The sequence below is a fragment of the Lepidochelys olivacea genome (genome assembly GCF_965140295.1).
Source record: "Lepidochelys olivacea isolate rLepOli2 genome assembly, chromosome: 8".
Taxonomy (NCBI): domain Eukaryota; kingdom Metazoa; phylum Chordata; order Testudines; family Cheloniidae; genus Lepidochelys; species Lepidochelys olivacea.
Window position 1 is genome coordinate 75429754 of NC_140418.1, and position 25246 is coordinate 75454999.

At 41.5% G+C, this 25246-nt stretch overlaps 1 protein-coding gene across 7 annotated transcripts in view; it reads left to right on the forward strand.

Annotated features, from left to right (window-relative positions):
* The window catches only part of TGFBR3 (transforming growth factor beta receptor 3), a 179190-nt gene that overhangs the window by 61352 nt on the left and 92592 nt on the right, over positions 1–25246 (forward strand). For all 7 annotated transcript variants that reach the window (XM_084637452.1, XM_084637454.1, XM_084637455.1 and 4 more), the window contains one exon: positions 20520–20704. In XM_084637452.1, coding sequence (XP_084493578.1) covers positions 20520–20704 — 185 coding nt within the window. The remainder of the gene's footprint in view (positions 1–20519; positions 20705–25246) is intronic.

Consider the following 25246-nt stretch of genomic DNA (forward strand, 5'->3'; position numbering starts at 1 on the left):
TAACATATTGTTTAATGCTAGCTGCAGTTCGCCCAGGCCTGCAAATTATTTACAGTACAATGTGTATCTTGTTGAGTAGATCGAAAGTTATGGGCAAAGAGGAATTAAAAAAACAAGCAAAAAACACACATACACTCAAAAACTTCATCATGAGAGATTTTTGAGGAATAACCAGAACATATGAAATAGCTGAAGATAAATGTTTCCATAAGCCTAAATTAAGCCAGCTGCTCACCCTACTGTAGAATTTGGCCCATATATTTAATTCTACTCTAATTTTCTTTCTCTATGGTCCAGTGTAACTTTGCACCTATGGATGCACACAAGTGAAGTGGAGAAGCAGAATTTGGCCCAGGGTATTCAGAAGAAAAGCAGCTTTTTGGGGTGGGGGGGGGGAGGAAAAATATAGCTTGTATTTAAATCTTTCATCACATTATATTTTTCTGAAGTTATAAAAGGTGTGATGTGTCTACAGCACCAATCTCACTGATACAGAACTGTGTTTGGGCTCTCCATTCTCCACCAGAAGTTTTAATAGCCATTGTTTGATTGAAAACAAATTTCCATAGACCACAAAAGGGATTTTAGTTTTTTGTTCACTCATCATGGAGACCAATGAAATGCAATTCAGTATGACACAGAAGGACATTTTTTGGAGTAATAGCAGAGTGAGTACTATATTAAATTTGTTGCTTCTGCCATGGGCTCTGTTGGGTTTAAATTGCTATTCAGATCAGGGGATAATGTGGAGCCACGCCCACCCAGCAGTAGATTCAGGAAGCACTGAGTGTCAGGTGTAATGTCTCCTGGAACTCTGAGAACACAGTCTGTCACTGTTTGGTCATTGGCCACTCATGCACACCCAGAATACCAGACATTCTGGGAATGGCATTGCCCACCGCTGCCTGAGTGACTGCTCCCACTGGCATAACCATGCATCCGAGGTCAGGCTATATGGAGGATGCCATTTTGAAGAGTGCCCTGCCCCCTCCAGCATGACCTCGCAGGTACGGTCACACCAGCCAGGCAGAGCAGTGGGATCTTCAAAATGGTGTCCCCTGGGCCTCATCTGGGGTTTTGTCTCAGTAATGAGCAGGGGACAAACCATTTAAAAACAGGACTGCCTGGCTTCAAACCAGACAAATGACTTGCCCATGCTGGCCAGTGAATAGGAGGGCCCTCTCTCCGCATCCCTTCTGAGAGTGCTAGACTCAGAGTTCTCAAGGTCAGAATAGTGCAAGGACGCCACATACAGTCCTTGATCTGGGGAGGACTTCGTGTCCTCTTCCTTCTTCCTCCACTGTATACCCTCACAATTCTGGGCACAGAGTTCAGCCCTACACATCCTTCCTTCCTTAAATTTAAAATAATTAGGAAACAAAAAATACCCCAAACAAACAAGAAAAAACTTTAAGCTTGCATAGCCAATGTCATGGTTGCACTTATCCAGCTGGGTTAGCTTTGCAGTCCCTTCACATTGCAGAGCTACTAAGTAACGGTGACTACTGAGTGAAAGAGGGGACAAAGAAGAAAATAAATATTTGCCATCACTTTTGTTACCTTTGGCAGAACATTTTCTCAAAGACCAGGCTGAAGCTTAGAGTATTATGGAGGAGTTTTGTTTTGCTTAAGCTGTGGAAACAAGATCAGTTTTCAAGGTTTGTGCAATGAGACATTTAATGATAGTGAACTTACCCTTAAAGGGTCAGTTATAGGAATTCAGCCTTCATTTGAACTTGTAATCTTGTTATTTTTAATTAGAAAAGGACTGGCACGTTGTAAGTTATGGACTCCTCTTCCCCCTAAACCTGTTTCCTCCCTTTTGGCTTCTGGCTTTTTTTCTGAGACCTATGTGTCTGCATTTGGTGGCACAGAGCAATGTAAATATGACCTTTACCAGCAGTAGGCCAAATTCTGTCCTTGGAGTAACGTTCTTGCAACTTACTAAGACATACTGAAGTTGCTAACCAGACCCTATAAACCTGAGTGAGAACCATATTTTTTCTTCATCTCATTGAGGATCCACAGCCATTAAAGTGGGTCTTGAGCCTGCTTACACTTTGGGACGGGGGTGAGGCAGAATCAGAGCTGTCCATGATTATTAATGCAGGAGTTGGGAGAATCACACTCCTTTCAGAGCCTGTCAGTTTCATTCTGCCTCCACAGCTGGCGACAAGTTCATCAGACCTTCCTGACATACAGCTCAAAGTAAAATGTTCCAATTATTTTTAGCAGAATAAATTGTCACTTTCTAATTGTTAGCTGTGCTCCATGGCTCTGCTGGGCTCAGAGAGCAGAGTACATTTAAAGTCTCCTATTTAATGTCCTTGCTTGAAGGTCTGCAGTGGCTGGAACTTCTGTGAACCATGCAAAGAGAATTGTGGCAGACAAGGCTAAGGAAAAGGAAGGCCCTGTGTCTCCTGCTCCTCCCCTCTCCTTGAGTGCCTGGATATGTGAATCTTCTGGGGTCATGGCCCAGGTACTTCAGCAATAGCCCAATCTGGACAGGGGTCACTGCTACCTGGCTCCCTAGAGAAGAAAATTAGTCTGGCATGAGCAGACAAAGTGTCTCCAACAGAGTGTGTCTACTCTGCAGCTGGGAAGTGTAATTCCCAGCGTGAGTAGTCAGACTCATGCTCACTCAGCTCTAGCTAGTGCACTAAAAATAGCAGCATGGACACTGCGACTCAGGTGGCAACTGGGGCTCCCAAGCACACCCAACCTCCTGGGTCTCAGCTCAGGTGGCTAGCCTGAATTTCTGCCTGAGCCCACAACATCCACACTGCTGTTTTTAGCATGCTGGCTTGAGTCCCGCTAGTGTAGGTCTGTCTCCCCAGCCTAGGAGGCTTACTCCCAGCTGCAGTGTAGATATACCCCCTGTGGCTGCCACTAATCCAACATGCAGAAGTAGAAACAATCCAGTTCATACAAAGAAGAGCTGCTCTGTTTGTGTTTAGAGACAATGCGTGACACGGTGACATCCTAGCTGAAGCCGAACTGGGCTGTACAGCAGCCAATTGATGAAGGGGGAAGAGTTGGTGGGAAGATACAAATGAAGAGGAGGCTTGGAAGTGGTGTGGAAGGGAGAGAATAGAGAGAAAAGAGGGAGTGGATAAACATAGGGCTGAATCCTGATTGCCTTAGTTATGCATATAATCCCATTGGGCTCGGTGCCTCTGCCTGTGTGAGAAAGACAAGCTAGTTTTGTCCCATATAAAAACAGACAAACATTGAACTATACAGTTATAATTCCACCTCTGAGTTTGGGTGAGGATATGGTGATGCCGTAAACCACAGGGAAAATGTTTGAGTCGTTTGTATATATCAGTGATACTCAGATTGAGGCTTGCGAGCTGTAAGTGGCTCTTTGCAGCACATGGTATTAAAATGCTGTGTGATTTAATTATTAACCAGTCAGGATGCTTTTCCTATGCTATTAACCAATTGTAGTTGATAAAATAAAAATACTTCATCAGTCATTTTGCAGTGAGAATTCTATATAGAGAGTAAATGAAACAATGAATTCACACTACTGTGGCTCTTTGGGTAATGTTGATTGCTACTTGGCTCCTGAACCACTGAGATCGGAGTATCACTGGTATATACAATAATCCAGTGGTTCTCAAACTTATTTGTATCACGCCCACATTCTTTGTGTCTGTAGTCGTTTATGCTCCTCAAACCACAGAAGTACGTATACTCCGCCCTGCTCTGAAGGCAGAGCAGAGAGTAGTGGCTGCTGGCTGGGTGCCCAGTTCTGAAAGCAGCACCACACCAGCAGCAGCTCAGAAATAAGGGTGGCAATGTGAAAAATGATATTTTGTCAATATCCGTTTTCATAGTAGACTTGACACTCCATTGCCACCCTGACTTCTGTGCTGCTGCTACCACCCCAGGGCTGGCAGCCTGAGCTGTTAGTAGAGCCCCCCACACCGGAGGCTGGCTGCCGCCTCCTCAAGGTTAGGGATTGGGGGAGAGGGAGGAAGGAGAGCCCGATCCCTGGCTGCTTCCTGGTGAAGGATGGAGGGGTGGGGAAGGAGAGCCCGAGCCTGGGCATCGGGGCTTCAGCTGTCAGTCCTAGGCAGTGGGGCTCTGGCTGTCCCTCCCTCCTGCCTCCCACATCTGCATGGCTCTTCTGCCCGAGCTCCAGCAACCCGGGGCTGACACCCAGAGCTCTTATATACATATACACATACATTATATATATATATAGAAAAGCACACTGCTCGTGCCTCCCTTGACACATTCCTACACTCTCTTGGGAGGCCCATAGTTTGAACACTGCAGCTATAATCTCACACAGTAATGGGTTCATTGCTATGTGTTGGATATCCTGTCTTTATAGTAGAATTGCCTGGCTTCAAGAGCAATAGCTGTAAGATATTGCCAAAGTGGAAGCGTAGCTAATGAGTGTGGTATGCTGTGCTGCAAGAGGTTAACTTGAGGAGCCAGCCACAATCTTGTGTGGCATCCTTGAGGTCATCCACATTAGGCATGTATAAAAACATCAGCTGTAGACTGTTGTACTGCACTGTGTCTGCCCTGTTAGTGCAGAGCAATGAATGACCTTGTAATTGTGGACATGTTGGGGGAAATTTCAAATGCACAAATGACACTTAGGTGTTTGACTCTCATTGACTTTCAACTGGAAGTTAGGTGTCTTAAATGCTATTTGTGCCTTTGAAAAATCTCTCCTCTCCTGGTTTTTCAATCATTCAGACTTTCAAAAAAACTCCAGGGAATTAATAAGTGTGGCATGTATAGTCTTCATATTATACAGGAACTCCTCAGTGAAAGTTGTCCCGGTTAAAGTTGTTTCATTGTTACGTTGCTGATCAATTAGGGAACGTGCTCGTTTAAAGTTGTGCAGTACTCCTTTATAACGTTGTATGGCAGCCACCTGCTTTGTCCACTGCTTGCAGGAAGAGCAGCCCATTGCAGCTAGCTGGTGGGGGCTTGGAACCAGGGTGGACCGGCAGCCCCCCTATCGGCTCCCCGCTCCCCAAAGTTACCTGTGCAGCAGCTGCCCAGCAGGCTACCAGTTGTCAGCAGTTCAGATATCCCTGGCCCGACTGCCATGTGTTGCTCCTGCCCTCTGCCTTGTAGCTGCTTCCCGGAGCCTCCTGCTTGCTGTGCAGAGGAGGGGGGAAGAGGGAGACTAATGTTGGGGTATCCCTCTTCCCCCCTACTCCTGCCCCCTGCTTATGCCTTCTCCATATAGAGTATGGGGGAGACACAACAGGGCTTGGGGGGAGTGCTGACCACAGCTGCTGTCTCAACTTCCTGATCTTTTTAAAGGCAAAGTACTTAGAATGTGGTGTCAGCGTACTTAAAGGGGCAATGCACATCTCTCTCTCTCTCTGTCTGTCTGCCATGTTGTCTCCCCTCCCTCCGTTCATGCTGCCTTGTAGAGTGTGAGGCTACATTAACAACAATGTGTTAACCCTTGAGGGCTCAGCCGAATGCTAGTTCATCATTTAGCAGTAAGACATTCCCTGGGAAATATCCCACCCTCTTCCACCCTCTAAACTTCACCACCTCAACCAAGCTTCACAATCATCATTGCTGTGTACGGTATTAAATTGTTTAAAACTGTGAGTGTGTGTGTGTGTGTATGTATATATATTTAGTTAGTTTTTTTTTTTTTTTGTCTGGTGAAAAAAATTTCCCTGGAACCTACCTTCCCACCCCCTTACGTTAATTCTTGTGGGGAAATTGGATTCACTTAACATCATTTAGCTTAAAATCGCATTTTTCAGGAACATAACTATAATGTTAAGCGAGGAGTTACTGTACTAACTAAGTGCAGTGTCATTGGCACGAAGTTGGTGCATGTTTTGGTACGTTTATGTACACGTACCGACATGGCCAGAGACAGGATACCAAACTAGATCGAACGCTATCCTGCTTCAGTAGGGCAGTTCCTCTCCATGAAATATCCCCTGAAAGGATGGTATAGTGTTTAGGGTGCTAACCTGGGATTTGGGAGACTTGAGTTTGATTCATTGCACTACTGCAGACTTCCTGTGTGATCTTGAAAATCAATAGGCCTTTTTTTGGAAATGGGATACATCTTAAGGCATGTAAGTGCTTTTGAAAATTTTACCATGAGTCTCTTTTTGCCTCAATCCCCATCTGTATAATGGGAATCCTAGGACTTCCCTATTTTATAGGGCTGTTATGAGGATATATCCTTGAAGATTGTGAGGCACTTGGATACTACAGAGATAGGGGCTGTGTAAGTACTGTAGATAGCATGTGCTGCTCTTAAAAGGGTCTGTTAGATTGGAGATCAGAGCATCGAAAGAATTGAGGTCTTTTTATTCTCAGTTTAAAGAAGTAACCCTTTCCCTTTAAGTGAAAGGAAAAGTCAGCGGACATTGGTTTCTGTGAATCTCCTACCATAGATGTTGAAGTCTCATTCGTGTGTGTGTGTTATTTAGTGCCTTATGAATTCCTGTCTATTTGGATATAAAAACAAATATAGTTCTGTTTTCACCTCATGAAATTGGCCTGGAATTTCATTACTTATTGTCTTTAATTTACCAAAAGTTTATTATGACCCATTTTCAGCAATACAATCGCAGCAGTAATGTGGGTAGGTTGGTTTGTATAGTTTCAATAGTAATCTATTAAAAATACAATGGTTTTGAATCTAAATAGGCTTTTTAAAAAACAACCACATGGTTTATTTTTTTTCTCTGGCCCCAGTATGGAATTCTAATGTCAAGTGAGCTGAATGCTTCCTGTCCTTGTGTGATAAAAAGTGCACTTCCATTCATTGTTTCCATGCAACTTCCTATCCTTTCTACAGTAAGAAGGTTAAAATCCAAGACCATTATGAGCTATCTCTGGGGAAAGGAACTATTTCACAACAAAAAGCATTTTTAAAGTTAACCACAGCTTGAAATAATGCAGTAGTTATAGATTTGTTCATTTCTTCTTCTTTCAGTAGCCATGGATTTAAACACCACTTGATTGATTACATTTTATTCCCCCCCCCCCCATTAGTCTCTGTTCAAATAACAGCCATATCCTGTTTTTACGTAGACTTCCATGTGACGGAATCCTATAGTGTTTTTCAGTCTCTGTACATGCTGGAAGTCAGCCATCACTGAAATGCATCCATGGTTAATAGGATGTGGACCATGGTTAATAGGACACAGCAACACTAAATAACAGATTTGGTTAGAAAGAGCATATTAGATGCACTTAGTACTGTAAGGAGAGCTTAGGTACACACAGTAGAATAAGCTAAATTAAAATTTGGTCACTGGAAACTTCACTTTTGTGTTGTGGATCAGTGTAGTCTGAATATTTTCGGTGATGAAGTCTGTAACACAAACGATTCTGTCTTTAGTTCACTGGCATTCAAAACAAAAGCTCTGCATGTTAGGATTATTTAAATGGAAAACAGTCCATTTGGACTATGCTGATTATTCAGAGAAAAGATGAATTCCTGAGTATTTCCTGAAAGCTCACTTGGGAGGAAGAGAGGGAGAGTAGTATTTGGAGATGGAAAAGTACTAGGGGAAAAGTTCCCTGTAAACAGCATGTTACTGCAAAATTCAGAAAAGCAGAAATTTGAACCTTGACAGTTTTTGTTCATAAAATAAGTACAGGAAAAATTGCATAAAATTTAGTACTTTGATAAAACATACAGTACATCTGTTTGGAAGGACTTTTTTTCCCCAGGTACAGATGTTTGTTTTCTAGAGTAATGCTGTATTTGTAATACTGTCATGAAGTTGTGGTCAGCAGATGTTGAGCTGAACAGGTTTCTCATTCATTCCCTGTTTTTGTATAATCAAATTACTATGTATCTAAACAACTGTAGTCTCTTGCTAAACTTGGTTTACAGTATATTGTTTACACTGGCTAACTTTCCTCTGCTTCAGCTGATATTGAACTGGACTTTAATGTATAATCAAGAACTAATTTGATTTGGTCATCTTATTCATTCATAAACTTACTCCTTTATCTGTAATTTACTCCTTCATAAGTAACCATACCTTGCACCAAAGTCTGAGTTTTATCTGATAGTTTTCTTTTTCAAATTAATCCTGCAGTGTTCCAAGCACACCATTTATAATTTAACTAACCTCAGTTTTGCTTCTTGGCAGTGCACGCACACAGAAACACAAAACACAGAGGCAGAAACTTGCTTTTAAAAAGTGGAAGGAAAAGTTTCTAGTTCCAAAGGCAATTTGCATTCCTGCGTAAGGGAAAATGCCAGAAGTATGCAGGCAGTACAGAAGGTTAGATTACTTCTGCTGTGACAGAGGCAGTGGGCCATATGGTTTTATCAGTAGCCAGGAATGGAGGGAATAAACATTTCAAAAGAGGCATCAAAAATCCCTCTGCACGGGGAGAAAATCAGATATGTGGGATTGTGCCATACATAGTTAAATCCAACAAGAGAACAGCACACAGCTTCTGCAGGAGTCTAGGATGGTTCTGAAATGGGCAGGTAGGAGAAGTCAGATACTTATGCTATATATGGTAAAAATCCTCTAAAAACACTACAGAAAATAAAGGAGGAAAATAGTATCTTGGTTAAACTTACTTTTGACTTGCAGTGCAATGTTAAAGGAAAAGAGTGGATTGGGTGTTGCATGCCAATACTCTGGGATAGAATTGATCATAGTACAGAATAGGAATTAATATGGGTGATAATACTGGGTGGGATGAGGAATGCATTCATTCGTACTCTGGTTGCATGCAGGATTACTGAACAACCTGAAAACAAATCAGAGATTGGCATGTATCTTAATATGCTATTGCAGAAGTACACCAATATGAAGGTAATGTAAAGGCCAAATTTACTTCCTTACAGAGATTAGGTGGTGGTGCATAGTGGGTTTTGAGTTGACAAAAGTAGTCTGAGTCTGAACTTTTTCCCTTTAATTCTAAACTTCTCCCTTGCCTCAGCGGTGATTCAATTCAAAAGAACCACTACTGAAAACGTACCTTTCTAGCTGAAGGTAATCTCATGCTAAATGTTGGCAATAAAAGAACCTCCAGAAAGTTAAGGTCCCCTAAGAGCAGTATATGTAGACTTGGATATGATATCTATGCCATTTATTATTTCAATAGAAGGTTTTTTTCCCTCCATTTTCACGCTCTTTCTGTATTTGGTTTTCTTTGCACATGGTTTTCTCATTGCATCCTCATTGCATGTATAAGTAGGGGCATAGCGAGCAGATCGAGGGACGTGATCGTTCCCCTCTATTCGACATTGGTGAGGCCTCATCTGGAGTACTGTGTCCAGTTTTGGGCCCCACACTTCAAGAAGGATGTGGACAAATTGGAGAGAGTCCAGCGAAGGGCAACAAAAATGATTAGGGGTCTAGAACACATGACTTATGAGGAGAGGCTGAGGGAGCTGGGATTGTTTAGCCTGCAGAAGAGAAGAATGAGGGGGGATTTGATAGCTGCTTTCAACTACCTGAAAGGGGGTTCCAAAGAGGATGGCTCTAGACTGTTCTCAATGGTAGCAGATGACAGAACGAGGAGTAATGGTCTCAAGTTGCAGTGGGGGAGGTTTAGATTGGATATTAGGAAAAACTTTTTCACTAAGAGGGTGGTGAAACACTGGAATGCGTTACCTAGGGAGGTGGTAGAATCTCCTTCCTTAGAGGTTTTTAAGGTCAGGCTTGACAAAGCCCTGGCTGGGATGATTTAACTGGGAATTGGTCCTGCTTCGAGCAGGGGGTTGGACTAGATGACCTTCAGGGGTCCCTTCCAACCCTGATATTCTATGATTCTATGATTCCACCCCCTCATTCTTTTCCTCCCAATCTGTTCTATGCAAAGTATGAAACCAGTAACATTTGAGAAACAGTCAAACTTTTGAATCTACTGCCTTCAGACGGTTTTAGTGTTACACTAAACAAATATAGCTGTCCCTAATAGTTGCTTATCTTTACCCACCTGCCCTTTGTGGTTTTACACTACAGGTCATATACTGCCCAATGTTTGCTGCATCTCCTTTATGTCGCCTTGGTACATGTGTCTCGGAGTTTGGCTCCTGGCTTTACATCAGCAGTTATTAGTGTCCTACTCATCTTTCCTCTTTGGAAAGACATGCTACATGTACTTCCAGAAATGTTGCTCAACCTCAATCTTGCTTCATGTGTGTTTTGCCATTGACTTCAATTAAAATAGGATCTGGCCCAAATTCACTTACACTAATTCAATGTGTGAGGTGAATTGAATGCATAATGCTCAAATCAGAGAATAAACAAGTGAAAAGCTTTAGTTTTGTAGAGCAGTGGCTCTCAACCTTTCCAGACTACTGTACCCCATTCAGGAGCCCTGCGAAGCCCCAATAGTTTCACCTCACTTAAAAACTTCTTGCTTCCAAAATCAGATATAAAAATGCAAAGGTGTCACAACACGCTTTTACTGAAAAGTTGCTTTACTTTCTCATTTTTACCATATAATTATAAAATAAATCAATTAGAATATAAATATTGTACTTACGTTTCAGTGTATAGTGTATATAGAGCAGTATAATAAACAAGTTGTATGAAATTTTAGTTTGTACTGACTTTGCTAACGCTTTTTATGTAGCGTGTTGTAAAACTAGGCAAATATCTAGATAAGTTGACATACCCCTGTGACTGCCCCTTTCCCACAGAGTGCCAGTTGGAACTGGGGTACCACTGAGCCTGCCTGACCCACTAGTCTGGCTTCCCTTTCCACCAGCCTTGGTTCCCTTTACATTGTACTGCTGTGCAGCCTGCCAAGCCCTCCCTCAGGCTTCAGACTGCATTTTACCAGCACACATACAGGTAGGGACAGACCCAACTGCAGAAACACACAGGACACTGAAATCGGCTTTGCATGGGAAGGTTCAGCTAAGGAACTGCCCAGTACTCAAGTGCGCACCCCACTCTAGAGGGTAAACCCAAAATTATACTGTCTTGCACTGCACAGATATCTGTACAGCATAAGCTCATGAAATTAGCCCCTTCCCTCAACGTGGAGGAAGATATGCAACAGCTTTTGCCCACCAGTAATGTTTTCCGCACACTGGTCTTAAAACAAAACAAGTTTATTAACTACAAAAGATATATTTTAAATGATTATGAGGGAAATGAAACAGATCAAAGCAGATTACCTAGCAAATAAAACAAACATGCAATCTAAGCTTAATATACTAAAGAAATTGGTTAGAATTAGCAAATTCTCACCCTAAATGTTGTTTTAGGCAGATTGCTGAGATTCTGAAGGCAAGCTGCACTTCATTATAGCTTAAAACTCCAGTTATTCCTTTCACAGGCTAGACAACCCCTTAACCTGTGTTCAGCCCTTCTCCCCTAGTTCAGTCTTTTTGTTTCTCAGGTGTTTCAAGCAGTCCTCCTTCTTGGGTAGGGAGTCAGTGAAGAACGAACCACGATGATGTCATTCCCCTGCCTTAAATAGCTTTAGCATATGGGGGGAACCCTTTGTCTCCCCCCATTTGATTCCCACGCCCGGTTAGTGGAATCCCATGCCTGTTAGTTATAGTATTGTGGAGTCTAGTACCAGGTGACTTGGTCACATGCCCCTATAGGGTCACTGCAGCCATGTCTCAGAGGCTGTTTGCAGCATCCCCAGGAAGGCTTCCCAGTGGGAGATTTGCATCTTCTAAGACCTATTGTTCTCCCTAATGGCCCTTCCCAACCAGCCATCTAGACTGATTGAATTCTGACTAGTGGGCGTTCCCCAGGTGTAAACACACTTGTAATAGATGCATAGACAATATTCCTAACTTCAGATACCAAAATGATACATGCATGTAAACAAGATAATCATATTCAGTAAATCATTACCTTTCCAGTAAGAAAAGGAGTACTTGTGGCACCTTAGAGACTAACCAATTTATTTGAGCATAAGCTTTTGTGAGCTACAGCTCACTTCATCGGATGCATACTGTGGAAAGTGTAGAAGATCTTTTTATATACACTCAAAGCATGAAAAAATACCTCCTCCCACCCCACTCTCCTACTGGTAATAGCTTATCTAAAGTGATCACTCTCCTTACAATGTGTATGATAATCAAGTTGGGCCATTTCCAGCACAAATCCAGGTTTTCTCACACTCACACACAAACCCACTCTCCTGCTGGTAATAGCTTATCTAAAGTGACCACTCTCTTGTGTGTATATAAAAAGATCTTCTACACTTTCCACAGTATGCATCCGATGAAGTGAGCTGTAGCTCACGAAAGCTTATGCTCAAATAAATTGGTTAGTCTCTAAGGTGCCACAAGTACTCCTTTTCTTTTTGCGAATACAGACTAACACGGCTGTCACTCTGAAACCTACCTTTCCAGTGATATCTCACATGCCTTATCTTGCACAAAATACATCATAATTATGCCATACTCATATCATAATAATATTACTATGAAGAATATGGAGCATAATGACACAACCCCCAGAAGACCTCTGTGTCCCCTGACCCTATCTCCTCTTCCAGGGTACGTGTACCCTGGTTGAGAACCACTGTTGTAGAGCAACTAGGGTGACCAGATGTCCCGATTTTATAGGGACAGTCCCAATTTTTGGGTCTTTTTCTTGTATGGGCTCCTATTACCCCCCACCCCCATCCTTATTTTTCACATTTGCTGTCTGGTCACCCTAAGAGCAACTCCTGGGACAAAATCCTGCTTAAATTTACATCCACAAGTAGTCTTGTAGAAATCAAGTTTGCCCCTTCACCTGTTGAAGCCTTCTCTGGGCCTACTCCTTCACTGGGCCTACATGTGAGATTTGTGTTCAGGATTTAGTCCATGATGGTGGCGGTGGAAAAGTATTGCGATATTCGGGATAGCATCCTCACAATACTCCCCTAACACTTTCAGGACGGGTTTTTCAAAAGTATTCATTGTTGGTTTAAAAGTGCACCACTGACATTTATGGCAGTATTGCTACTGATGTCAGTCGGAGTGGAGTTAGGCCAATGCTGAGCACTTCTGAAATTCTCTGTTTGGGTTTTTTTGGGGGGGAGGGGAGAGGTTTGGTTTTTTTACTCAACAAGCACATCAGAATGGCAAAAAAGAGAAAACACCACAATTGAGAACAAAAGAAACAACAGTTATTTGATACCGTAAGATCATTCCCTTTCCCCTCTCTTCCCTCCAGAAATGTTGGGTTGTGTGAAATATCTTAGACTTATCGCAAAAAGAAATGTAGTTTATTTTCAATACATTTTCAGTTTAATAACATAGCTTCTATAGCTAAATGGATGTTTGTGCTATGTAAACAATTAAGATTATTTGTTTGAAAGTAATCCTATTCTAAGTTCTACTTCTAAGGAATAAGATAAGTTTTAGAGTCTCCAGAACTTGCTTTTTACCAGAACCAAATGATACTGGATCCTCAAAGGTTCTGGATTAAATCTAAGAACTCTGGTGTTCAGGTGGGTTCTAAGTTAAGGATGAAAGACTGTCTGGCCATGTGTTACAGTGACTGTGTAGATTTTCTCTCTCATTTGCTTCCTCCTTCTCAAAAAGATGGCAGATGGTGCAATTCTTTGTCATGGAGGAATCTGTAACAGTAAATGGATATCTCCTACTCACTTGTAAATACAATTTTAACACACCTCCCTATCTCTTGAAATGAGATGGCTAATGATGCATATTGTTAATTATCACTAACATAGGTAAAGATTTGTCTTTCCTAATATAATTAGCAATATGCAGAAACAGAGAGATCTAGAATTATCATTTCATGTGGCCTGTAATCTAATATGCTTGAGTGCATACACTAACTTGACACTGTTGTCTGACTTTCCCTTATCCAGAAACTACCTAGCTGCCTTCCTCCTGCTGTTACTCCTGTTCCTTCGCTCAAACAGATACTCTAAAAAGAATAACTTGTGGTGTAATTCCTACTCTGACAGTTTCTTGGGTTTTTACTATCCAGGCACTTCAGAGCACAGTCCATGCCAACAGATTACCATATGAGGCAATGGAAACTATGCCATTACCATCAGCAGAAACCATAAATCTTCAAAGAAATCTCATTTGTCCTGATAGAAAGTCATATTTGTATTACAGTACTGTGATCCTTTTAAGAGGTACCGAATGGGAATAGTTCTCTTAAATTCAGTATAATTTTTTTGAGTGAAGGCTCTCCTTTTTCTTTTTCTTCCTTTCTCTCCCTTTCTTTAATTCTTTAACACTTTTCTTTCCTTGTTGAAGTTGAGTGATCTTAGATGTTGGGTTCCCAAGAGAAATTCTGGGCTCTAGGGGATATTGGATGGTCTTTATCCCCTTACCTTACCTAGATATCCCCGTTTTCCCTTTGCTCCCACACTTTACTACTTGCTTTTTCTCACTTGGCTATCAGTTTAGTGACGTTCCTTTAAAATTTGTTGTGTGTAATTTTGATGTGCATAAAGCAAAACAACCCAAAAGCTATAGGTTTCTGTGTATAGATACCTGCCTACTGTTTTTTTTCCACTCCATGCATTTGATAAAGTGGGTTTTAGCCCACGGAAGCTTATGCCCAAATAAATTTGTTGGTCTCTAAGGTGCCAGAAGTACTCCTCGTTTTTGCCAAAGGCTATAGTTTCTCAGGATGAGTCACATAGGGTGGTCTATTCACAGCATGGAATAGTTTACATACAAGAAAGGCAAGTGGAAGTTTAATATTTTCTCTTTTGAAAAGTTGAAGTACTGAGGCCTCTACCAGTTTCTTTGCGTTGGATCTCTCCCTGGCATATTAGTACAGTGTAAATGCTCAGATAAATGTGCTTTTTCAGTAAAAAGTCCTTGATCAAAGGAGAGCATATAGGACATGGGTGGCCTACCTGAGCCTGAAAAGGAGGCAGAATTTACCAATATACATTGCCAAAGAGCCACAGTAATACGTCAGCAGCTCCCAGCACCTCCCCCTCCCTCCCCGCACCTCCTGATCAGCTGTTTTGTGGTGTGCAGGAGGCTCTGGGGGAAGGGAGAGGAGTGAGGGCATGGCAGGCTCAGGGGAGGGCATGGGAAGGGGTAGAGTGGGGGCAGGGCCTGTGTCAGAGCCAGGGGTTGAGCAGTGAGCACTCCTGGGCCATTGGAAAGTTGGCATCTGTAGCTCCAGCCCCGGAGTCAGTGCCTATACAAGGAGCTGCATATTAACTTCTGAAGAGCTGCATGTGACTCCGGAGCCACAGGTTGGCCACCCCTGATATAGGAGATTACAGTCCCTCCCTGAGCTGTCTGTGGAATGGAGAGTCTCTGTCTGCACCCCCTGCATTGGCTATTTTTCATTAGTAATAAGTGGTGCAGCAGAATTGTATGAAAGAGATCTTTACTGAGTATGCAGAGTGGTTGGTGTTTCATGCTGACGCTCTATAGCAGGGATTGGCAACCTTTGGCATGTGGCCCATCAGGGAAAGCTCTTGGCGGGCCGGGCCAGTTTTTTTACCTGTAGTGTCTGCAGGTTGGGCCGATCTCAGCTCCCACTGGCCGCTGTTCGCCGTCCCAGGCCCATGGGGGCTGCGGGAGGTGGCGCGGGCCAAGGGATGTGCTTGCCGCCCTTCCCGCAGCCCCCATGGGCCTGGGACAGCGAACCGCGGCCATTGGGAGCTGCAATTGGCCAAACCCGCAGATGCTGCAGGTAAACAAACCGGTTTCGCCCGCCAGGGGCTTTCCCCGGCAGGCCGTGTGCCAAAGGTTGCCAATCCCTGCTTTCTAGAATAGCAGCTTGGCCTCTGCTTGTATTCCTGAACCCACTGGTGATGCATCAAACTAGATCTCTCCTGAAATCTGACCCTCTTTGTCTAGTTCCATTCATCATGCTACAGACCAATAAAAAGTGCCACTAAATTACCACACACCCCCAAGCCACTTCTTTGTACAAGTTTGTCACCTGGGCATATTTGATTCTTGTTTGGACATTTAGGCCCATTTGGGATAGTCTTACCAGCAAAAGCATAGGGAGTCTTTTTAGATATTAAAAGTGGTGAAATCTAGGTAGATTCCCAATGGCCTAAAGAGCTGGTCGATAGTAATTTACATTACTTCAGACTTAACAGCTCAGAGATCCCTGGTGTTTCTGGACTCTGCTGTTTCCAGATGTTTTTAAACTTTTGCCTTTATGCAAAATGCCCAGATATGGAACATTTCCTCATATGAAAATCCATTAGACTAAATCTGTGCTTTCCTCTAAGAAGTGTTGGATTCTGTTGTTGCAGTTTGCAGGCTCCCGCAGGGCCTTCTGGGATTCCTGTGGAACAATGTTAACATGCTTGGAGCCTGCCATGCAGATTCACACAGTTTGCGGGAGTTGGTCACGCTTTTAAGCTGACAGAGCTGCAGAAGTCCCTATGGAAATATAACAGAAACTATATTAATCTATATTATTATTTTGAATCAAATCCACGATAATTATGAGTTGGTTTTGGGTTATATTATTTCCCCACCCCATCTCTACCTATTTTATTACCACAGAACACACGTTACTCATTAGGAGGTTGGGTGATATGGGAAAGCAGAGTGCTTAAATTATGTTGAATAATTTCCAGATGTTAGTATCAAACAGAATTGGATCTATATTAAGGGCCTTTTTAAAAAAAAATTGCTATTTATTGAAATTGGAAAAACGTTTAATTCAATTCTCTAACAATTGTTACCCTGATATATGTTGTGCTACGTGGGAGTATATATTAGTCCGTTATAATGAGCGTACTTAACCTGGTTCTCATCTTCAGAGGGCTTTACAAACCTTAACTAATTAATCTTCAGTTGCAATACAAGCCATGATCTTTTTAAATAAGAAAACTGTTAAAGAAATGAAACATGCAATACAATAGCAAGACAGGTGAGTACAAGCTCAACTTAAAATACATAGTCTCAAGAGGGGTAAGTCTGTATTCTGAAGGCTTGAAGCCAATCCCAATTTAAACTGAGGGTTAAAAAGTCATTAAAATACAATTTCTGGCTTCTTGAGTGCCAGTGATGAAAGGGGAGGGGCAGAATATCAATTATTTTGTATGTGTTGTTTGTGAGAGAGTAGTGATGACTTACAATTGGAGGGACCAGCTGTTTAACAGTGATAATGTCAAGTATGGGTGGCATGTTATCATAGTTGATGACAGTGAAGTAGAAAAGGTAAGGCCAGGATGTGGGCATGTCTTGAGAAGGCTGGCAGAAGTGGATCTAAAGCTGGTGCATGGCTAAACAGGAAAGTAAAGCTGAGGCAGGATGAGGCAGTGGTTTTATATAAGGCTTCAGCTATGAGCAGGCTGTGCAGGGGAAGATAAATAAGATGACAGGTTTCAGAGTAACAGCCGTGTTGGTCTGTAGTCGCAAAAAGAAAAGGAGTACTTGTGGCACCTTAGAGACTAACCAATTTATTTGAGCATGAGCTTTCGTGAGCTACAACTCACTTCAGCTCACGAAAGCTCATGCTCAAATAAATTGGTTAGTCTCTAAGGTGCCACAAGTACTCCTTTTCTTTTTGATAAATAAGATGATTAGTGGTATCAAAGAGTGTTTTTTATTTTTGTATTTAATCTGTTTGTTTTTTCAGCATTATAAATTCTACATGTTCAATACGGTGATGAGTGCAGTATAAGAACCTATATAGACAGGGTTGCAGGATAATAGGACTTCTTTTATGAGAAGAGGATTGGCACCCTGTATGCAGTGCTAGAAAGAATTGCTTCAGGTCATATTCAGACCTGGTGAAAATATATGGAACTATATGGAAATCATTCAGGTTTTCGTGTGACATTGGCTGTAGACGTGCAAAATCACACCAGTCATTGCACAGTTCTATGTTCATGTAATTTCCAGTGTTGCAAGATCAGAAGGAATTGCTGTTCCTGAGAATCTGAGAGCCCTAGAAAGCTTGATGTAGCACCCAGCACAAATACACATTGTTGTTACAGAAGACCAGGATGGAAGATGGAGGGGAAGGATGGGGGGTGTTTTTAGAAATGAATTAAGGGGCTTTGAAATATCCTGTTGGAAAGCAGATAGTTGCTCTTCCTCCAGCACCTCACTAAGGAAAGTGCAAGTTTTTGTCAACATTGCTTCGTCAACTCCACTTCTTCCCACCCCATCACACCTCCATGGACCTTTTGGTGTGCACCCTTCACTTCGCCTGCTCTGCCCTTGATGCAAATGCTGGCTCAGATGAGCACCTGACTGTGCTTTAGGTAGAGGTTGCTGGCTTGCGCTGTATTTTTCTTGAGCCGCTTCTTATGAATGAATTGTTCTACTGTTGCATTGCTTCGACAGTTGGAAGAGAGGCTGGGTGACAGACCCCAAATCCATTCAATAAATTGGCCAGCAAAAAGGAGCTCAAGTGAATGACCATTCATTCCTTAATTCTTGTTTCATTCCCTTACCCAAGTATCTGGCATGGCATTTGGGACTATAGCTCATATAATAACTCACTTAGCTGCAAGACTGATACACTGATGGTTGGGCTGATTGGGGTGAGGACTGTCTCATTGCACTGTGTTTGTACAGCGCCTTGCACAATCTGGTCCTGGCCCAATCTATGAATGGGGCTCCAAGGCATTATCGTCATACCGGTACAGTAATAATAATAGTAATATACTAATTTGTCAGTTGTATTATTGTTACTGATAACTACTTTTTTAAAGCAATAAAAGAAACAACATTCTTATTACTCTTTCATAAAGTATATTACATATCACTGCTTGAGGACTGTATTTTTATTTTATGTAGCTGTATCATTTAATCTTGCTTAAAAAAAATTCAAAGTCTCCCACGTGTCAGTGTTCATTCAGTGCTGTTGCCAAGCTTCTCATGTTGAGAGTATGCTGTTTGCTCATCCTTTGCACTCCATGTCTGGGCAGGTGCAAATCATGCGTCAAGTGGTGCCTTTAAAAAGCATGCCTGTCTTCTGGGAGCGGGCAGGACTTTGTAGTATGTACCAGTGGGTTTTAGAATAGAAACAGCCCCTTTCACAGGACAGGACCTGCATGATCTAAGGCACTGCAAAAATCTCATTGTTCTCGACACCTTTGCTTTCTTTAGAAAAAATCTGTTTTAAAAGAAACTATCCAACTCTCAAATGATCAGTTGTTGATCGTACTTTTTATTTAATGAGCAAACTATGGGTCAATGCTAAAACAAGAATTAAAATATATATACTTGCTGATTATACAGTTTGGATCTGATGATCTTTAGCGATATGTAACTGCTTATGAACCATATACAAAAATCTGCAAAATATTTCTGTTGAAATTTTGTTTTTTTTATTTCAAAGTTTCTCTAGTGGAAACCATTTTTTTTTCTAGCAAATTTATAGCAGGCTGAGATATCACAATTCTTCAAGCCTGTGCCCAGTCTTTTCTATGTGTAATCTTTGAGTTGACCTGGGCCTAATGCAGTGACCTTCGCAATCAAAAACTTATTGTATCCGTTGTTATAACAGTGTGTTTGAACCATTTTGGAAAAGTTGGGCTGCTTTTCATAAATTTGTCTTGCTTTAGTTTCCTGCAGATATAGTTTATATGTAAACTACTCCATACACAGTCACTGTGGGGCTGTCCTGCTATATCACATCACGCTGTCTCAAATACAACATAAGAGCATGGTAATAATTATTTGAAAGGACATTGGCTATGTTATTTTTTCATGCTTTGTGTGTATAAAGAGATCTTCTACACTTTCCACAGTATGCATCTGATGAAGTGAGCTGTAGCTCACAAAAGCTTATGCTCAAATAAATTGGTTAGTCTCTAAGGTGCCACAAGTACTCCTTTTCTTTTTGCGAATACAGACTAACACGGCTGTTACTCTGAAATTGGCTATGTTGTGGACTAGATAGCTGTTATCAGTTTAGATCATCACTGTCAGACTCAAAATATACTTGACAAACAAAATTTCAGTTTGCCATGTAATAAATGTCTGCAGTAATGTGGCAGGACACCTGAACTATGTTTGCATTATATATCTGCTCTACTTCAAAAGGACTATATGTGATTGTGTAGTTATGTTTTCTGTTTTTGTCATAAAGATGTTTCACATAAATAATCTGCATCTCAGGCAAACCAATCCCCGTTTTTTATTTGTTTCATTCTTTTCTTTCTCAGTCCTCATTTCCTTCCTTATTTTCTTGGTGTAGGGTGGACTTCCTACAGTTTTGGGAAGGAGAGGAATACAGATTCAAATGAGAATTGTCAGAGAAATTAATTAAAGATCTAGCACCAAAAAGGAATGACAAAATAAGTAAATACGCAAAGTAATTGAAACAAAGTTATTTCTGTTATATATTGCAAATAACTAATTGAAGCCTCTGTTGTTTGTGTTCCAACCGGTTTTGTAATCAAAAAGACAGTTCTAGTTTAAAAGATTTCAGAGTAACAGCCGTGTTAGTCTGTATTCGCAAAAAGAAAAGGAGTACTTGTGGCACCTTAGAGACTAACCAATTTATTTAATTTATATAAATTGGTTAGTCTCTAAGGTGCCACAAGTACTCCTTTTCTAGTTCAAAAGGTGTCATTTACTCTGGCTCTTGTCTCTGAATGGTGTGTATCTGTGATTTCCTCTACAGGTCCTGTGCCTAGGAGCGAATGTGTGTTATCACCTGTCAATAGTTCCCACCCAGTTCATGCCTTGCTGGAGAGCTTTACCGTCTTATCTGGTTGTGCAAGCAGAGGCACAATGGGCATGCCACAGGAGGTGCACATCCTCAACCTCAGAAATCCAGAGGAAGGTCTTGGCCATCATGAAAAAGAGGTAAAGGGAGGATTGTGCACTTTCCAAACAAGAAAGTACAAAAATAGCTTTTCTTTTTGCATTTACTTGTTTAAGAAATCTTTCTTCAGCATAAACAGAAGCACTACAGGGAAATGTGGGGAGTTTGCACTATTGCTGCCCATCCATGCTTTGCTTAGTAGAGGAACAGATTCCTTTGGTGTTCCAAGCTGTCCGTCCAGCTACAGCTTTCACAAGCAAGAAGTTCACTAACGAAAAATAGAATGAAGAATAAGAAACAGATTTTCATCTGGAGGAGGCCTGTATTGAATTGCTCATCGTTTACCAAAATGTGTGTGTTTGTAAATTATCACAAATACCTTCAGATCCTTGCCATGGCCTCTGTAAACAAATACTTAAATTCAGATTCTTTTACGCCTGTAATACATCTTTAATTCTTAACTGCTAAGGAATGTAGTTCAGATAGGAAGTGTTGCTGACTATAGTAGTTCTTAAGCACAATGCAATTACTTACTTATGTAGGCTTCACTCAGATGGATTGGAGAGAACTTTTGTTCTAGTTGCTATGAAAGCAGCAGAAAACTCTTGATGTTAACTTGTGCAGTACTGTTGTTTACTCTGAAAATACATCAAAACAGACTGCTGAAGTGGAAAGAAAATATTTCATGTCAGGACAGCTCAGCTCCCTAGCTCTTGTACTTACAATATTATGCCCCCCAAAACCCCAACAACAACAACAGCAAAAAGCAAAGCAAAAGAAACCCCAAACCACTACTGCTGCCTGTGAAAGCACCATATATGTATATAAGTAGCTGAATTGGTAACATTAGAAAAAGAAGCAGATCCAGTGGGAGAAAGCTGATTGCTTAGAGGCCTAAGATCTTAAGTCTGTGCTTAAAAAAAATGTTAAATAAAGTTCACTGACTTCTAATATACAGGGTCACCTCTGAAGTGAGTAGAAATCTTGCCATTGACTTCAATGGGAGCAGGGCAGCTGAGCCCAGGCTGTGGTGTCAGTGGAATGTATATTGTATATTCCAACTGAAATTTCAGCTGTTGTGTACATCTGAAATATTTACACAGTCTGAAAATTCCAGATTATGATGGAAAGGTGATTCATTATCTTTTCAGTGGACATCCTCACTGTTTGCCCTCAGCCAGACATGAGATCTGCTTCAGACTAACCATCTTGCAACAAGTACAGATATAATACCAGTCCTGCTAGGGATAGGCAAGAAAAGTAGATCTGCTTTGGTGTAGCACTTTTAGAATTCATAAAGTATTTACATACTACTGTGATGAGGGCAGTATAAATGTCTAGAAAGATACAGGTGCTGTACATTCTACTATATGGGCATGTAACCCATACTGTAATTTGAAAGCTTGTTTTTGGATTATCCTGATTCTGCAGTTGTTGCATAGGCACACCACTTCAGTAGAAGTCATGTAAGTATAAAGGCTGCAGGACTCTGCACTTAACATCTCATAGACACACTTATAGCAGATAAATATTTAACTTTTAGATCAAAATGTTTTCTGTCTAGCAGAAAGAGGTTGCTTATGTCACATCTAACTCACTTATTTTATCAAAACAGTTTGTCCATATCTATCTTTCCAGTGTTCTTTGGGGTATTAGGTGACACACTGATGCTGTAGTGGCATACATATATTTTGTATCGGCAGCCCTTAACCTCCTTCCCCTGTCTCCCAACCCTACCACAATCATAGCCTTTGGAGATAACTCCTCTGAAAATGAACAGGAAGCCGAGAAAGCCTTTCTGGCAACAGCGGAGAGCAGAAGAGAGTAAACAACTCAAAGATCAGATTTTACTTCTAGGATAAGAGTTTGAAAACAAAGCAGAGCAAATGTTATCTTTTTCATCATTGTAAAAATCAACTGTAAGTGCCCTTTTGACTTAAAAAGTAAAATGCATCCATCACCTCGTGTTAGGTTAGGTCAGGTCACTTCACCATTTAGGATGTTTCCTGATGCCTGCAAATGCTGATAGCAAAGGCAGAGATTTATTTGTTTACAGTACAATATGTCTATAGGAATAAAAATAGTCTTTTTGTTTGCAAATACCTTCTTTTCAGATGCAACATTTAAACTGTATTTAAAACAGATTGCACATGCACTCTGATCTCTCAAGGTTCTGATAGCATGGAATATAGGACTTAAAATGCTTTAAATTATTTAAGTCTTGGATTTAAGTGTGGTGTGGGTTTTCTTTTCTTTTTGCTTTGTTTTTTTTTTTTTTTAACTTGCCCTATTACGGGTGCTGTTAAGTTAGACATTCCTTATTTACTGAGAGGAGCGTAAACCCTTCCTGCAGTAAATCCTCTGTAGGACTGATGCATTAAACATGTTTGTTTAGTTATCATGATACTCATAAATATACAAGGTGTGCGCGTGCACACACACAAATAATTTACTGTGACACTTTTTTAGAACATGCAGAAAACAAGATCTCTTGAACTTAAACATTTGGGGGCATCTTTTCTTCCCAGGCCACCTGCACAACGTTCCCAGTAAGGTTAATGGGAATTATTTATGCACGTTAAACTGAAAACAATCGCTGGTTTAGAAACTTGCAGTGTTTGTAGCAGCCAGCAAAATACTAAATAGGTGATCACTCAGATTAAGGTTAAAACCTGCTCAATGAAAAGGTCATAGAATCATAGAATATCAGGGTTGGAAGGGACCTCAGGAGGTCATCTAGTCCAACCCCCTGCTCAAAACAGGACCAATCCCCAATTAAATCATCCCAGCCAGGGCTTTGTCAAGCCTGACCTTAAAAACTTCTAAGGAAGGAGATTCTGCCACCTCCCTAGGTAACGCATTCCAGTGTTTCACCATCCTCCTAGTGAAAAAGTTTTTCCTAATATCCAACCTAAACCTCCCCCACTGCAACTTGAGACCATTACTCCTTGTCCTGTCCTCTTCTACCACTGAGAATAGTCTAGAACCATCCTCTCTGGAACCACCTCTCAGGTAGTTGAAAGCAGCTATCAAATCCCCCCTCATTCTTCTCTTCTGCAGACTAAACAATCCCAGTTCCCTCAGCCTCTCCTCATAAGTCATGTGTTGCAGACCCTTAATCATTTTTGTTGCCCTTCACTGGACTCTCTCCAATTTATCCATATCCTTCTTGTAGTGCGGGGCCCAAAATTGGACACAGTACTCCAGATGAGGCCTCACCAATGTCGAATAGAGGGGAACAATCACGTCCCTCGATCTGCTGGCTATGCCCCTACTTATACATCCCAAAATGCCATTGGCCTTCTTGGCAACAAGGGCACACTGTTGACTCATATCCAGCTTCTCGTCCACTGTCACCCCTAGGTCCTTTTCCGCCGAACTGCTGCCTAGCCATTTGGTCCCTAGTCTGTAGCTGTGCATTGGGTTCTTCCGTCCTAAGTGCAGGACCCTGCACTTATCCTTATTGAACCTCATCAGATTTCTTTTGGCTCAATCCTCCAATTTGTCTAGGTCCCTCTGTATCCTATCCCTGCCCTCCAGCGTATCTACCACTCCTCCTAGTTTAGTATCATCCGCAAACTTGCTGAGGGTGCAATCCACTCCATTCTCCAGATCATTTATGAAGATATTGAACAAAACCGGCCTGAGGACCGACCCTTGGGGCACTCCACTTGATACCGGCTGCCAACTAGACATGGAGCCATCGATCACTACCCGTTGAGCCCAACAATCTAGCCAACTTTCTACCCACCTTATAGTGCATTCATCCAGCCTGTACTTCTTTAACTTGCTGACAAGAATACTGTGGGAGACCATGTCAAAAGCTTTGCTAAAGTCAAGAAACAATATATCCACTGCTTTCCCTTCATCCACAGAACCAATAATCTCATCATAGAAGGCGATTAGATTAGTCATGCATGACCTTCCCTTGGTGAATCCATGCTGACTGTTCCTGATCACTTTCCTCTTGTGTAAGTGCTTCAGGATTGATTCCTTGAGGACCTGCTCCATGATTTTTCTGGGGACTTCATAGCTGCTGTTTTCAAGGGGTTTATTTGCTTTTCTGTATTTCCATTTCACTTCATTAATTTTGTAATTATTTGGGTGGCATCTCATTATCTGAAAATATTGAAGCATTTTCTTTAAATGAGCATTCTGATACTGAACTTCAGTATTTTTCAGCCATTAGTGTTTCATGGTCTGTGCCCTAACATTTCAGTTTTGCCATACTTTACCATGGGAAGTTGAATACAGGAGGCGTAATAGATGTGAGCGTGAATGTTGGCTTTGGCATGGAAAATTTGAGCCATTTTTTTCCGTTTATTTGATCAAATAGTCACCAGAAAGTGCATGGACTGGTCTGAGAACTAATACGGGAGCCAGGTTCCAATGTGTTCTAATTTTACCTCTAACACCAACTTTCTCTTTGGCGTTGGGCAGCCTCTCAGCCTCAGCTTCTCCATCTGTAAAAAGAGGATAATCTTTGCCTATTGTGAGCTGTTGGGAGAATTAATTCATGTTTGTAAAGGCACTGTGGAGAGATTAGCAGCAGAGAATTATACACAGAGATAAAATTATAAATA